We start from the raw sequence: 15,906 nt of genomic DNA, 5'->3' as shown, positions 1-15,906 counted from the left end.
AGGAAGAGGCAGGAGGTCAAGAGAAAGGTGCAAGAAGTGAAAAAGAGGGCAAATGAGAGTTGGGGTGAGAGAGTATCATTAAATTTTAGGGAGAATAAAAAGATGTTTTGAAAGGAGGTAAATAAGGTGCGTAAGACAAGAGAACAATTGGGAACATCAGTGAAGGGGGCAAATGGGGAGGTAATAAGAAGTAGTGTTGAAGTGAGAAGGGATGGAGTGAGTATTCTGAAGGGTTGTTGAATGTGTTTGATGATAGAGTGGCAGATATAGGGTGCTTTGGTCGAGGTGGTGTGCAAAGTGAGAAGGTCAGGGAGAATGGTTTGGTAAACTGAGAAGAGGTAGGGAAAGCTTTATGGTAGTTGAAAGCTGGCAAGGCAGCAGGTTTGGATGGTATTGCCGTGGAGTTTATTAAAAAGGGGGTGACTGTGTTTCACTGGTTGGTGAGGATATTCAATGTATGTATGGTTCATGGTGAAGTGCCTAAGGATTGTCAGAATGCATGTATAGTGCCACCGTACAACAGCAAAGGGGATAAAGGTGAGTGTTCAAATTATAGAGGTATAAGTTTGTTGAGCATTCCTGGGAAATTATATGGGAGGGTATTGACTGAGAGGGTCAAGGCATGTACTGAGCATCAGATTGGGGAAGAGCAGTGTGGTTTCAGAAGTGGCAGAGGATGTGTGGATTAGGTGTTTGCTTTGAAGAATGTATGTGAGAAATACTTAGAAAAACAAATGGATTTACATGTAGCATTTATGGTCTGGAGAAGGCATATGATAAGAGTTGATAGAGATGCTCTGTGAAAGGTATTAAGAGTATAAGGTGTGGGAGGTAAGTTGCTAAAAGCAGTGAAAAGTTTTTATTGAGGATGTAATGCATGTGTACGAGTAGGAAGAGAGGAAAGTGATTGGTTCCCAGTGAATGTCGGTTTGCGGCAGGGGTGTGTGATGTCCCCATGGTTGTTTAATTTGTTTATGGAGGGGGGGCAAGTATGCAGCCTGTTGTGGATGAGAGGGCTTGGGAAGTGAGTCAGTTGTTGTTCGCTAATGATAAAGCACTGGTGGCTGATTCGGGTGAGAAACTGCAGAAACTGGTGACTGAGTTTGGTAAAGTCTGTGAAAGAAAAAAGCTGAGATTATATGTGAATAACAGGAAGGTTATTAGGTTCAGTAGGGTTGAGGGACAAGTCAAATGGGAGGTAAGTTTGAATGGAGAAAAACTGGAGGAAGTGAAGTGTTCTAGATATCTGGGAGTGGATTTACCAGTGGATGGAACCATGGAAGCGGAAGTGAGTCACAGGGTGGAGGAGGGGGTGAAGGTACCGAGAGCAATGAAGAATGTGTGGAAGGCGAAAACGTTATCTCAGAGCAAAAATGGATATGTTTGAAGGAATAGTGGTTCCAAAAATGTCATGTGGTTATGAGGCATGGGCAATAGATAGGGTTGTGTGGAGGAGGGTGGATGTGTTGGAAATGAGATGTTTCAGGACAATATGTAGTGTGAGGTGGTTTGATCAAGTACGTAATGAAAAGGTAAGAGAGATGTGTGGTAATAAAAAGAGTGTGGTTGATAGAGCAGAAGAGGGTGTATTGATATGGTTTGGTCACATGAAAAGAATGAGTGAGGAAAGATTGACAAAGAGGATATATGTGTCAGAGGTGGAGTGAACAAGGAGGAGTGGAAGACCAAATTGGAGGTGGAAGGATGGAGTGAAAAAGATTTTGAGTGATCGGGGCCTGAACATACAGGAGGGTGAAAGGCATGCAAGTAATAGAATGAATTGGAACGATGTGGTATACTGGGGTCGACATGCTGTCAGTGGATTGAACCAGGGCATGTGAAGCGTCTGGGGTAAACCATGGAAAGTTTTGTGGGGCCTGGATGTGGAAAGGGAGCTGTGGCTTTGGTGCATTACGCATAACAGCTAGAGACTGAGTGAGATCGAATGTGGCCTTTGTTGTCTTTTCATGGTGCTACCTCGTGTGCGCACAGGGGGAAGTTGTCATTTCATTTGTGGCAAGGTAGCGATGGGAATGTATGAAGGCAGCAAGTTTGAATATGTACATGTATATATATGTATATATCTGTGTATGTATATGTATGTATATGTTGAAATGTATTGGTATGTATATTTGCGTGTGTGGGTGTGTACATGGGTGGGTTGGGCCATTCTTTCGTCTGTTTCCTTGCGCTTCCTCACTAACGCTAACGTGACAAAGTATAAAAAATAAAATAAAATAACATGGGAACGTCAGTGAAGGGAGCAAATGGGGATGTAATAACAAGTAGTAGTGATGTGAGAAGGAGATGGAGGGAGTATTTTGAAGGTTTGTTGAATGTGTTAGATGACAGAGTGGCAGATATAGGGTGTTTTGAGTCGAGGTGGTGTGTGAAGTGAGAGGGTTAGGGAGAATGATTTGATAAGCAGAGAAGAGGTAGTGAAAGCTTTGCGGAAGATGAAAGCCGGCAAAGTGGCGGTTTGGATGGTATTGCAGTGGAATTCATTAAAGGGGGGGGGGGGGGGGGGGGGTGACTGTGTTGTTGACTGGTTGGTAAGGATATTTAATGTATGTATGGCTCATGGTGAAGTGCCTGAGGATTGGCAGAATGCATGCATGGTGCAATTGTTCCATGTGTTTTAGATATCTCGGAGTGGATTTGGCAGCGGATGGAACCATGGAAGCAGAAGTGAGTCACAGGGTGGAGGAGGGGGCGAAAGTTCTGGGAGCGTTGAAAAATGTGTGGAAGGCGAGACCATTATCTTGGAAAGCAAAAATGGGTACGTTTGAAGGAAAAGTGTTTCTAACAATGTTATATGGTTGCGAGGCGTGGGCTATAGATAGGGTTGTGCGAAGGAGGGTGAATGTGTTGGAAATGAGATGTCTGAGGACAATACGTGGCATGAGGTGGTTTGATCGAGTAAGTAATGAAAGGGTAAGAGAAATGTGTGATACTAAAAAGAGTGTGGTCGAGAGAGCAGAAGAGAGTGTTTTGAAATGGTTTGGCCACATGGAGAGAATGAGTGAGAAAAGATTGACAAAGAGGACATATGTGTTAGAGGTGGAGGGAACAAGGAGAAGTGGGAGACCAAATTGGAGGTGGAAGGAGTGGATGGAGTGAAAAAGATTTTGAGCGATCTGGGCCTGAACATACGGGAGGGTGAAAGGCGTGCAAGGAATACAGTGAATTGGAACGATGTGGTAAACTGGGGTCGACTGTCAATGGTTGAACCAGGGCATGTGAAGCGTCTGGGGTAAACCATGGAAAGTTTTGTGGGGCCTGGAGTTGGAAAGGGAGCTGTAGTTTCAGTGCATTATACATGACAGCTAGAAACTGAGAGAACGAATGTGGCCTTTGTTGTCTTTTCCTATTATTTATTTATTTATTCATTCATTTCTTATACTTTGTCGCTGTCTCTTGCATTAGTGAGGTAGCGCAAGGAAACAGACAAAAGAATGGACCAACCCACCCACATACACATGTATATACATACACGTCCATACACGCACATATACATACTTATACATTTCAACGTACACATATATATACATATACAGACATATACATATATACACATGTACATAATTTATACTTGCTGCCTTTATTCATTCCCGTCGCCACCCCGCCACACATGAAATGACAACCCCCTCCCCCCGCATGCATGTGAGGTAGCGCTAGGAAAAGACAACAAAAGCCACATTCGTTGACATTAAGTCTCTATCTATTATGTATAATGCACGAAACCACAGCTCCCTTTCCACATCCAGGCACCGCAGAACTTTCCATGGTTTACCCCAGACGCTTCACATGCCCTGGTTCAGTCCACTGACAGCACGTCGACCCCAGTATACCACGTCGTTCCAATTCACTCTATTCCTTGTACGCCTTTCACCCTCCTGCATGTTCAGGCCCCGATCTCTCAAAGTCTTTTTCACTCCATCTTTCCACCTCTAATTTGGTCTCCCACTTCTCATTCCCTCCACCTCTGACACATATATCCTCTTTGTCAATCTTTCCTCACTCATTCTCTCCATGTGACCAAACCATTTCAAAACATCCTCTTCAGCTCTCTCAACCACACTCTTTTTATTACCATACATCTCTCTTACCCTTTCATTACTCAAACATCTCATTTCCAACACATACATCCTTCTCCACACAACTCTATCTATAGCCCACACCTCGCAACTATATAACATTGTTGGAACCACTATTCCTTCAAACATACCCATTTTTGCTTTCCAATATAATGTTCTCGCCTTCCACACATTTTTCAACACACCCAGAACTTTTGCCCCCTCCCCCACCCTGTGACTCACTTCCGCTTCCATGATTCCATCTGCTGCCAAATCCACTCCCAGATATCTAAAACACTTCACTTCTGCCAGTTTTTCTCCATTTAAACTCATCTCCCAATTGGCTTCTCCCTCAACCCTACTGTACCTAATAACCTTGCTCTTATTCACATTTACTCTCAGCTTTCTTGTTTCACACACTTTACCAAACTCAGTCACCAGCTTCTGCAGTTTCTCGCCCGAATCAGTCACCAGCTTCTGCAGTTTCTCACCCGAATCAGTCGCCAGCTTCTGTAGTTTCTCAGCCGAATCAGCCACCAGCGCTGTTTCATCAGCGAACAACAACTGACTCACTTCCCAAGCTCTCTCAGCCACAACAGCCTGCATACTTGCCCCTCTCTCCAAAACTCTTGCATTCACCTCCCTAACAACCCCATCCATAAACAAATTAAACAACCATGGAGATATTAAGCACCCCTGTTGCAAACCGACATTCACTGAGAACCAATCCCTCTCCTCTCTTCTTACTCGTACACATGCCTTAAATCCTTGATAAAAACTTTTCACTGCTTCTAACAACTTGCCTCTCACACCATGTATTCTCTATCAACTCTATCATATGCCTTCTTCAGATCCATAAATGCTACATACAAATCCATTTGCTTTTCTAAGTATTTCTCACATACATTCTTCAAAGCAAACACCTGATCCACACATCCTCTACCACTTCTGAAACCACACTGCTCTTCCCCAATCTGATGCTCTGTACATGCCTTCACTCTATCAATCAATCCCCTTCCATATAATTTCCCAGGAATACTCAAACTTATACCTCTGTAATTTGAGCACTCACCTTTATCCCCTTTGCCTTTGTACAATGGCACTATGCATGCATTCCACCAATCCTCAGGCACCTCACCATGAGTCATACATACATTAAATATCCTTACCAACCAGTCAACAACACAGTCATCCTTTTTTTTTAATAAATTCCACTGCAATACCATCGAAACCCGCTGTCTTGCCGGCTTTCATCTTCCGCAAAGCTTTTACTACCTCTTTTCTGTTTACCAAATCATTCTCCCTACCCCTCTCACTTCACATACCACCTCGACCAAAACACCCTATATCTGCCACTCTATCATCAAACACATTGAACAAACCTTCAAAATACACACTCCATCTCCTTCTCACAACACCACTACTTGTTATCACCTCCCCATTTGCTCTCTTGTGTTACGTACTTTATTCACCTCCTTTCAAAACATCTTTTTATTCTCCCTAAAATTTAATGATACTCTCTCACCCCAACTCTCATTTGCCCTCTTTTTCACCTCTTGTATCTTTCTCTTGACCTCCTGCCTCTTTCTTTTATACATCTCCCACTCATTTGCATTATTTCCCTGCAAAACATGTCCAAATGCCTCTCTCTTCTCTTTCACTAATAATCTTACTTCTTCATCCCACCACTCACTACCCTTTCTAGTCTGCCCACCTCCCATGCTTCTCATGCCACAAGCATCTTTTGCGCAAGCCATCACTGCTTCCCTAAATACATCCCATTCCTCCCACACTCCCCTTACGTCCTTTGCTCTCACCTCTTTCCATTCTGCACTCAGTCTCTTCTGGTACTCCTCACACAAGTCTCCTTCCCAAGCTCACTTACTCTCACCACTCTCTTCACCCCAACATTCTCTCTTCTTTTCTCAAAAACCTCTACAAATCTTCACCTTTACCTCCACAAGATAATGATCAGACATCACTACACTTAAACCTCACAGCACATTAACATCCTAAAGTCTCTCTTTCACTATATATATACAGATATATATATATTTACGGGGGTGTTACCAGAATCCACCTGAACAAGGTTGCACCACAAGTGATAAGTCACCTTTGGCAAGGCTTTATCACTTTGAGTTAAGTCTCGTCAAAGAATGTTTCACTCCAAAGGAGTTTGTTTTCCTGCAACTGGAAGTAGTGTAACCTTGGGCAACAAAAGCCTTTAGAAAGGTCTTGGGTAACATCAGGACTCTTTCATTGAAATAGTTGCTGAGGTAATCATATTACATAATTTACCTGGTCTGCATGCTTAATGTTACACAAGGTGCATATGGTGAAAATGTATCACTTGGAGTACAGTTTTGTCAAAGAACTCCTCAGTCCAAAGAAGTTCATATTTTCCTGCCTTTGGAAATAGTGCAGCCTTAGCATGCAGCAGGAGTCTCTAGAAAGAGATCCTGCTTAAAACCAGTACTCAATCTTAGAAAGGGGCCCTAGGTTAATTATAAACAGTATATGCTTACTTCCAGCCCAAGATGTCCCTTCCATCTTTATGAAACTCCCCCAACACTCAGGAAACTGGCTACATCAACTGAGTTGGACCATACGTTATGAAATGTACTGATGTTGTTTGTATATCTATGTGGGATGAGTGCAGGGCATCTGATCAGCAAGTGTTTGGTGTCTTCATTGTGGTTGTTGGATCATGGGCATTAAGGGTCCTGAGATTTGCTAAGTAACACAAGGAAACTTTCTTAGCAAGGGATCCTGGACAATTATGAATAAACAGATACCTTTAAACATACACATCTTTGCCTTAATACACACTCCTCAATGCATCCAGGATCTTAAACCCATCTCCTCCCCTCTGATGCACTTCAGCCATTATGGTTCCATACATTGCTAAGTCCACTCTAAGGCGTGTAAAGAAACTCCCACTTTAGACATACCCTCAAACGATTCCTTTCTCATCCCTTACTGCACCTCATATTTACTCTCAACTTTCTCCCTTCACACACTACCTCAAACTCATTTATCAGCTTCAAGAGTTTCTCTCAGACAGTTTTAGTTCACTGAATTAAATGTGAGCAAAAGTTAAAAATATACAGGGAAAATATATACAAGAAAGACATTGGGATTAGAACATTAGGAGAGAGAGAGAGAGAGAGAGTGTTAAACAGAAATTTACTCAAACATTAGGTGTTAGTCATAATATACACAGTGGTCAGAACAAGGTTTTCTTGTAGCAGTCTCTACAAGCTCAGTTGGGCTCAGTGCTGTTGTAGTGATAAACAGCAACTTGGGAACAAGGACACAGGATCTCTAATTACAGGGATGGTGCTGCACTTCTTCCTTAACTGCTGGATAACGTCGAGGTGATGGACGGTAAGAATTTGTATGACCAAAGGTTTTAATACCTCTCAATAGATGGTGTATTAATGGTTGAAGATGACTATGCACCATATTCTGCACCATTTTTAGTAGCTTGTATTGCATAATGGATAGGAAAAGGAAGACCATCCAGGGTATGTGTGCATAAATTTGGAAAGAATGAGAGTTGTGTGGACATTTTAGAGTTCAGTGCAGAGAGTCCAAATGTATTACATCTATGTAGTGTTGAATGAACAGCCTAGAGGAGATTGGGGCTTAAAGAGACTGTAAGGAATCGGCTAGAATGTAGGCTAGATTGATGTGCATAACTACAATTTTGGTTTGATTGATGGTGTCTTGGTTGGCAGTGTTCCAGCTCAAGAGGTTGTTTAGTGTATTGAAGGAGGCAGTGTAGTCAGGAGAGCTGTTGTAGAGTCATCAATGTACTTCATTTGAGTAGGTACACCCATTAGGATATCACTGAAGAGGATGAGGAGACACATGGGACGGGAAGGTGGCAGTGGCCTCTTAGAAGTGTACAAACAGGTACACTCACTAAAGAAGTCATCAAATTATAGAACTAGACTTTGCTGCATTCAAAAGTTGATGGCTTTACTAATGAATGTTATGGGTGACTGAATAAAAGCTTCTGTGTATTCAGTGAGGGTGAGACCCACAGAGGTCATGTATACCTAAGTTGCACCAGATAGAGTAGGAAGCGGATGAGACATTGTAGTTTGTGTTTGCGTCTCTGTAAATCATTACGGCTGAAGTTAAGATGTGCAAAAAGACTGCACAAAAGTAATACACAAAAGTAATAAAAACTTCTGGAGCAGAAAGTTGTTTAATACATTGGTGGCAGCCATTAGAAACACTACAGACTGTTTTCTTTTTCAATATGCAACTGCCTCTCCCACCTTAGTAAGGTAGTCAAGAAAGAAACAAGTTATGGCAAAATTTGCAAACATCCACTCTCTTGCTGTCGTGAACACTGCCTACAAAAAACCTTGCCCACCCTCACATAGTTTCAAAGGCAATACATGGCTAATGCTTATCATGGGTGCAAGTATATGAAGTTCTCAGGGTAAAATGAACGTACATCTGGTCGCTGAGACCAGTTTTCTAGTCATGGTGGAAGGGTGGCAGCACTACAAAATTGTTGACAATCAGTATCCCCCCCCAAAAAAAAGCATGTCTAAAGACCCATGGTGGCCCATATTACACATGTACACGACAAGGAATATTAAGCAAACCTAAACAACTATAAAACAATGCAAAAAGAAACTAAACTTACTATGTGGCTGGTCCCAGGTGGTGATGGAGGAGGGGAGGAGACATTTAAGCGGTAAATCTCTGTCCATCCTTGGAGCTGTTTAAGGACAGTGTCACTATTGTATGCTTTTAGCATGTTTTTATTACTCTCTCCAACACTTTATATATATATCTATCAATCTACTGCATGTCTTATACCATTTTTACATCATGAGCTGTAAACTCATAAAAACTGAGTGACAGAGCATGAGATGTAGTCATTAAAGGTGGTAAATTATGAGTGAGCATTTTTTTTTTAAAAAGGAAGCTGTATCATGACCCTTGACAACTTATGGTTAGAACAGCAACCCCACTGGCATGCATTTCAAAGTGCCAAATTTATAACTGTGTTAGCCTGGTCCAGCATGTAACTGACAAACCTTTGAAAGCAATAGCCCACAATGAATAGGTTAAGTTGTTCGCCCATCTTCCCACTTTTCTAGTTATTCCCACTTTACTCATTTTGTGCACTAATGCACTTCTGGCACATTTGTCAAAGACCTTTTTCAAACTTTGAATACTCGTATATCACATCAACATATTGCATGTTCACCAATGACACTACAATTTTACTGTTATGATCACACAACTGTAAAATATTACTAACTGCTGATTGGTACTATTATCTATTACTGCCATCCACAGTAGGTGGTCAATAATGATATATTGTGACTTATGATGTAATATGCATAGGGCTAAATATGTATCAAAATTAAGATCTCTAAGACAGTGGATAAATGATAACTAAGTAAATGTTAATCTATACCAAATGCTTATTGATGAGATGAATTTCCTGTCAACACATTACAGTTAATCCTTCAGGATATTATATTCTCCACAGGTAACTCACTAATTCATCAGGAAGAAATATTGATTAAATATGGGTGCATCACCATTGAAAGGGCTTTTACACAATATAAATGAGGAAACAAATCTATAGAGAAACACAAAATGAGATGAATTCTTTGACCTACATCATCCTATTGATTGTTCACTTTCTTTGCCCATGCCAAAGATGCAATCCTACTGTTTTATAATCATACTTATACTTATCACAATATCAGAAGCAGTTATATCTACTTAACTTACAGTATAATCTTTATTTCCTTCTCTATTCTTCCAACTCATTCCCTCTTAAATTGTACTTATTCTTTCTCTTATACCTTAGTTTACCGGTCTACTGGAAGTAAAGTACCTTCATTCTTTTCATACTCAGCAAATTTCAATTCTTGAAGTAGAAGCAGAAGGAAACAGTTTCACTTGAGTAATGTTTTAATTAATATAAAGAATACTATTACAAACAGTTTGGTTGTTGCTCCTACATTTTTTCATATATCTACAAGTAGAGATGCACAACAATTCAAAGTTTCTGAAGATGTTCTCAGTGACTGTTTATCCTTTGAAATGGAATATGGCTGGATGTAGATGGTTTGTAAACACTCACAATAAGAAATACTACCAACATGAATTATGTGAAACAAAGTGCATCCAAACGTTCAAATTATGAAAGAAATCACCCAAACACAGGGCAAAAATCCCCTGATTGCTTCTTTTCATATCTAGATGTCACATGTTTGATCCTGTGACTGTAAGATGAGGTGAAGTGGTCAGAGTCTACTGGATTAATGAATTCCATTCCTACATGAAGTTGTAAACTAATTCAAATGAAAAGTACAATAGCAAATGCTTGTTATTTCACGTCTAGAGAAATAATCAGTCGTGTAAATGTAAAGCAAAATTACTTAATAATACAGGGGCCCTAATGGATACATTCTAAACAATTTGGCTTACTAATACTGTACATATAAAAATAGCTCAAGCACAATTTGTATGATCACAAAGGAAGAAACTACATACAACCACTGAAACATATTTACAGTTACAAAGAGCAAATCCTCCGCCACTGATATAAGAGTGAAACTGATTCCTCCTCATGTAATGAGAGAAGGAAATACAATAAGTAAACTATAAAACTTCAATAAATACTTGCCAGTCTCAACATTCCGCCATTTTCATCAGACGTGCAGCCCTACAACAAGGTACAAACACAGGTAAGTAAACATACATATTATTTCACACGGGCAACCTAGCTGCAATTTGTCACTTCTCATATTATTTCTCTATACTGCTATTCATACAAGAAAATGTCATCAATGAATTTACTATAAAAAGAATAATCAATGAGCGATAATTATTCAGTGATTTTCATATACATGAAGCCTTGCACTCAGTTAAAAACCTACTTCAAAATGAAAGTGTTGGATGGATCTTGATATTTTAAGTACACAAAAATTTTGTCATCTCAAAATAAAGTGAGAAACTACATTGCAACAATGAAGCCAGTTTTAGTATGCAAAAAAGCATTAAAAGTGCTGACCAGACTTGAGCACATATATGTCAAGGATTAGGGTTATTACTCACAGAAAATAATCCAAACTGAACACAAATATCATCCAGTATTCAAAGGAATATTTCAGATGTTTAAGGTATGGATCTTTGTGAAAAAGGACTTTAAACAATGCCTCTTTCCACATATCCACAGATATGCTGAGTACTTGAGCTATTTTAATTCTGAGATGTCCTCTGGTACATATGTACTTCACATATCTATCAACAGGCACTGATTAAAATAACCTTTGATACACCAATCAATCTGCTATTAATTACCTTCCCTAAATCATATTTGGAATATAGAAGTTTTACTCTGCGGGCAATACAATTCCATCCTCAGAATATCAATGATTTTTTGCACTGATAGTGTTATATCAGTAGAATACATTAAGAGTGAGAGAATGTGATTTTGATTATTCTTTTTTCTACGAATGTGATTTCAATCATTCTTTTTTTTCTACCCTACACTAATAAGCACACTGATAGTATGGAAAAATATGAATGTTGTGGAAACTTTAAGGTTAACATAAAAGATGGTGAAACACTTCTAAAAATCAACAAATCTATGAAATTCTCATCTAACTTCTCCTAAGAGAGTTTTCATATTATCGTTGAAATATACCAACATTACAGCTCTCTGCTCTATGCCACATCATGACGAAGTATATGCACTATAATGCATATGTGTTGTGAAACATGTTTCTTGTTTTAGTTCGAGTAAATGAACAAACCTCCCAACAATCAAATGAAAATATATGACCATAAAAAGCTTTCATTAAATTTTAGGGAGAATAAAAAGATGTTCTGGAAGGAGGTAAATAAAGTGCGTAAGACAAGGGACCAAATGGGAACTTCAGTGAAGGGCGCTAATGGGGAGGTGATAACAAGTAGTGGTGATGTGAGAAGGAGATGGAGTGAGTATTTTGAAGGTTTGTTGAATGTGTTTGATGATAGAGTGGCAGATATAGGGTGTTTTGGTTGAGGTGGTGTGCAAAGCAAGAGGGTTAGGGAAAATGATTTGGTAAACAGAGAAGAGGTAGTAAAAGCTTTGCGGAAGATGAAAGACGGCAAGGCAGCAAGTTTGGATGGAATTGCAGTGGAATCTATTAAAAAAGGGGGTGACTGTATTGTTGACTGGTTGGTAAGGTTATTCAATGTATGTATGACTCATGGTGAGGTGCCTGAGGATTGGCAGAATGCGTGCATAGGGCCATTGTACAAAGGCAAAGGGGATAAGAGTGAGTGCTCAAATTACAGAGGTATAAGTTTGTTGAGTATTCCTGGGAAATTATATGGGAGGGTATTGATTGAGAGGGTGAAGGCATGTACAGAGCATCAGATTGGGGAAGAGCAGCGTGGTTTCAGAAGTGGTAGAGGATGTGTGGATCAGGTGTTTGCTTTGAAGAATGTATGTGAGAAATACTTAGAAAAGCAAATGGATTTGTATGTAGCATTTATGGATCTGGAAAAGGCATATGATAGAGTTGATAGAGATGCTCTGTGGAAGGTATTAAGAATATATGGTGTGGGAGGCAAGTTGTTAGAAGCAGTGAAAAGTTTTTATCGAGGATGTAAGGCATGTGTACGTATAGGAAGAGAGGAAAGTGATTGGTTCTCAGTGAATGTAGGTTTGTGGCAGGAATGTGTGATGTCTCCATGGTTGTTTAATTTGTTTATGGATGGGGTTGTTAGGGAGGTGAATGCAAGAGTTTTGGAAAGAGGGGCAAGTATGAAGTCTGTTGTGGATGAGAGAGCTTGGGAAGTGAGTCAGTTGTTGTTCGCTGATGATACAGCGCTGGTGGCTGATTCATGAGAAACTGCAGAAGCTGGTGACTGAGTTTGGTAAAGTGTGTGAAAAAAGAAAGTTAAGAGTAAATGTGAATAAGAGCAAGGTTATTTAATACGTACAGTAGGGTTGAGGGTCAAGTCAATTGGGAGGCAAGTTTGAATGGAGAAAAACTGGAGGAAGTAAAGTGTTTTAGATATCTGGGAGTGGATCTGGCAGCGGATGGAACCATGGAAGCGAAAGTGAATCATAGGGTGGGGGAGGGGGCGAAAATCCTGGGAGCCTTGAAGAATGTGTGGAAGTCGAGAACATTATCTCGGAAAGCAAAAATGGGTATGTTTGAAGGAATAGTGGTTCCAACAATGTTGTATGGTTGCGAGGCATGGGCTATGGATAGATTTGTGCGCAGGAGGGTGGATGTGCTGGAAATGGGATGTTTGAGGACAATGTGTGGTGTGAGGTGGTTTGATCGAGTAAGTAATGTAAGGGTAAGAGAGATTTGTGGAAATAAAAAGAGCATGGTTGAGAAAGCATAAGAGGGTGTTTTGAAATGGTTTGGGCATATGGAGAGAATGAGTGAGGAAAGATTGACCAAGAGGATATATGTGTTGGAGGTGGAGGGAACGAGGAGAAGTGGGAGACCAAATTGGAGGTGGAAAGATGGAGTGAAAAAGATTTTGAGTGATCGGGGCCTGAACATGCAGGAGGGTGAAAGGCGGGCAAGGAATAGAGTGAATTGGATCGATGTGGTATACCGGGGTTGACGTGCTGTCAGTGGATTGAATCAGGGCATGTGAAGCGTCTGGGGTAAATCATGGAAAGTTGTGTGGGGCCTGGATGTGGAAAGGGAGCTGTGGTTTCGGGCATTATTGCATGACAGCTAGAGACTGAGTGTGAACGAATGGGGCCTTTGTTGTTTTTTCCTAGCGCTACCTCGCACACATGAGGGGGGAGGGGGATGTCATTCCATGTGTGGCGAGGTGGCGATGGGAATGAATAAAGGCAGACAGTGTGAATTGTGTGCATGGGTATATAGTATGTGTCTGTGTGTGTATATATATATGTACATTGAGATGTATAGGTATGTATATCTGCATGTGTGGACATGTATGTATATACATGTGTATGGGGGTGGGTTGGGCCATTTCTTTCGTGTTTCCTTGCGCTACCTCGCAAATGCGGGAGACAGCGACAAAGCAAAATAATAATAAAAAAAAAAAAAAGCTTTCACTTTTGATGAGAGGGAATATGCTGGCTGTTCTGGGAAGTTATGTAAGATCTCCAAACATTTTGCTGATTTACAAAAGTTTCATCTATTTTTACATCAATTCACAACACATTTCTCTGATCTCTATAAACCTCTTCACAATTGACCTATCTATTATGTCGGAAAAAAATCATCAAAATCATGCTCTGCTAATCTCATTTGTATCCTTCATACAACATACTACCACAGCTAAACAGTCAACGATAATCCAAAGTTATATTCATGGTGCCCATAAAGTAAAACTTTAGTAGTGAATATATTCTAAATAACACAACATAAATGGTATTCATCACAAATAATACTAAAGTACTGTACTTGAGATCATTATCAAGTTAGACCGTGATGATAGCAGCCTGGAGGTCCCAGGTAACCAACACCAAGAACAGAGCCAAAAAAGCAGTATACAAACTATAATATACTATACTTTACCTAATCCTGACAATAAACTGGCTCCATAGTTGTTGGTTAGGTGTCATATTACTAAGATATAAGAAGTAAAAAAGACATTACAGTAAAATATTACCAAGATGGGAGATTCATTCCATGATTTTGTACCGTATCCTCATACTAAGATATCCTGGTAGCAAAATACACAGAGTTGTACTAACATATCCTGATACAGTACTATAATACCAAGACATATTGTTTTCATAGCAAAATATCCTGATATCATAATATGATAAAATGGTATCACATCACAATATGTGATGCAATATCTCTATCACAAGAGAAAGATATGAGAGCACATCAAATAATACTAAACTAGCATGGTACGGAGTGGGTGAATCAGAGTGAAGTCTTCCCTTTCCCCTCAGGCAGGCAAGGTGAGCATACTTGCTGTGCAACAAGTTAGACTACTCAATAGCTGTACATTTTAAGTGCCTTGGTGCAAATATTACAAAGTAATGCCTCACCACTTAGCTCTTACAATTACTCTTAAACAAAGAGGCAGATAGATGAAGAACCACAGACAACAAAAGAAAGCTGACTAAATAAATGGAAGACTTAATATCTACTGTTCCCAACACTACAGTCCTGGTGAGGCAAAGTGCAAAAGTCATTAAACAAAGCTGTTCACTGACAGAGCAGATAGTAACAATGAAAAGAGGTGCGTGTGAAGCGCACATGCCCTGAGAAGGCGGCTGTAGCTTTGGTTATATTAGGTGAGGATCACACCATTATACCCAGCTGAGGAACAAAGCAAAGATTCCAACCTCACCCCTGGCCTTACCCCTGGTACATCCTGCAAAAAGAGAATTCCACTTATCAGTCTATCTCATCAAAAGTTGGATGCCATACCTGTCTTGTGAACCTGTTAGTATCTACTCATATATATCCATGTAACTCCCTTTCAATGATACAGTATGAATTTAAATAAGCTGTAAAAAAAAAAATTCCCCAAGACACACAATTCTAATTTTCTGTATACCTGAGTATGAATGTTCATGTTATCTTTTTTACAGTTTTTGATGACAATTAGTATTCCTCGATACCAATGACACTGTACCAGGGGCAGATTAAATATCAGTTACACGACTCCTTTTTATCAGACTAATGAAAAATAAATGTATGATTATTTCACTCTGGTGTATGCTTCACCTATGAAGCCTAAGTCCACAAATAATATACCTACATAAGATCTAATAAATTCAATTAGTATTCCTCGATGCCAATGACACTGTACTAAGGACAGATTACATATC

At 39.9% G+C, this 15,906-nt stretch overlaps 1 protein-coding gene across 8 annotated transcripts in view; it reads right to left on the bottom strand.

Annotated features, from left to right (window-relative positions):
* sd (TEA domain transcription factor 1 homolog scalloped) overlaps positions 1 to 15,906 on the bottom strand; it is a 330,242-nt gene that overhangs the window by 49,945 nt on the left and 264,391 nt on the right. For 5 of the 8 annotated variants that reach the window (XM_071686621.1, XM_071686625.1, XM_071686622.1 and 2 more), the window contains 2 exons: positions 10,750 to 10,788; positions 8,743 to 8,817 (listed from right to left, as the gene is read on the bottom strand). The exons of 1 other annotated variant lie outside the window; for it this stretch is intronic. In XM_071686621.1, the coding sequence (XP_071542722.1) occupies positions 8,743 to 8,817; positions 10,750 to 10,788 (114 nt within the window). The remainder of the gene's footprint in view (positions 1 to 8,742; positions 8,818 to 10,749; positions 10,789 to 15,906) is intronic. 2 more of the 8 variants (XM_071686623.1, XM_071686628.1) reach the window with 1 other exon arrangement.

The sequence above is a fragment of the Panulirus ornatus genome, chromosome 42 (genome assembly GCF_036320965.1).
Source record: "Panulirus ornatus isolate Po-2019 chromosome 42, ASM3632096v1, whole genome shotgun sequence".
In the NCBI taxonomy this organism is placed as follows: Eukaryota; Metazoa; Arthropoda; class Malacostraca; order Decapoda; family Palinuridae; genus Panulirus; species Panulirus ornatus.
The sequence above is the reverse complement of the archived record's forward strand: the minus strand, read 5'-3'. Positions and strand labels throughout refer to the sequence as shown.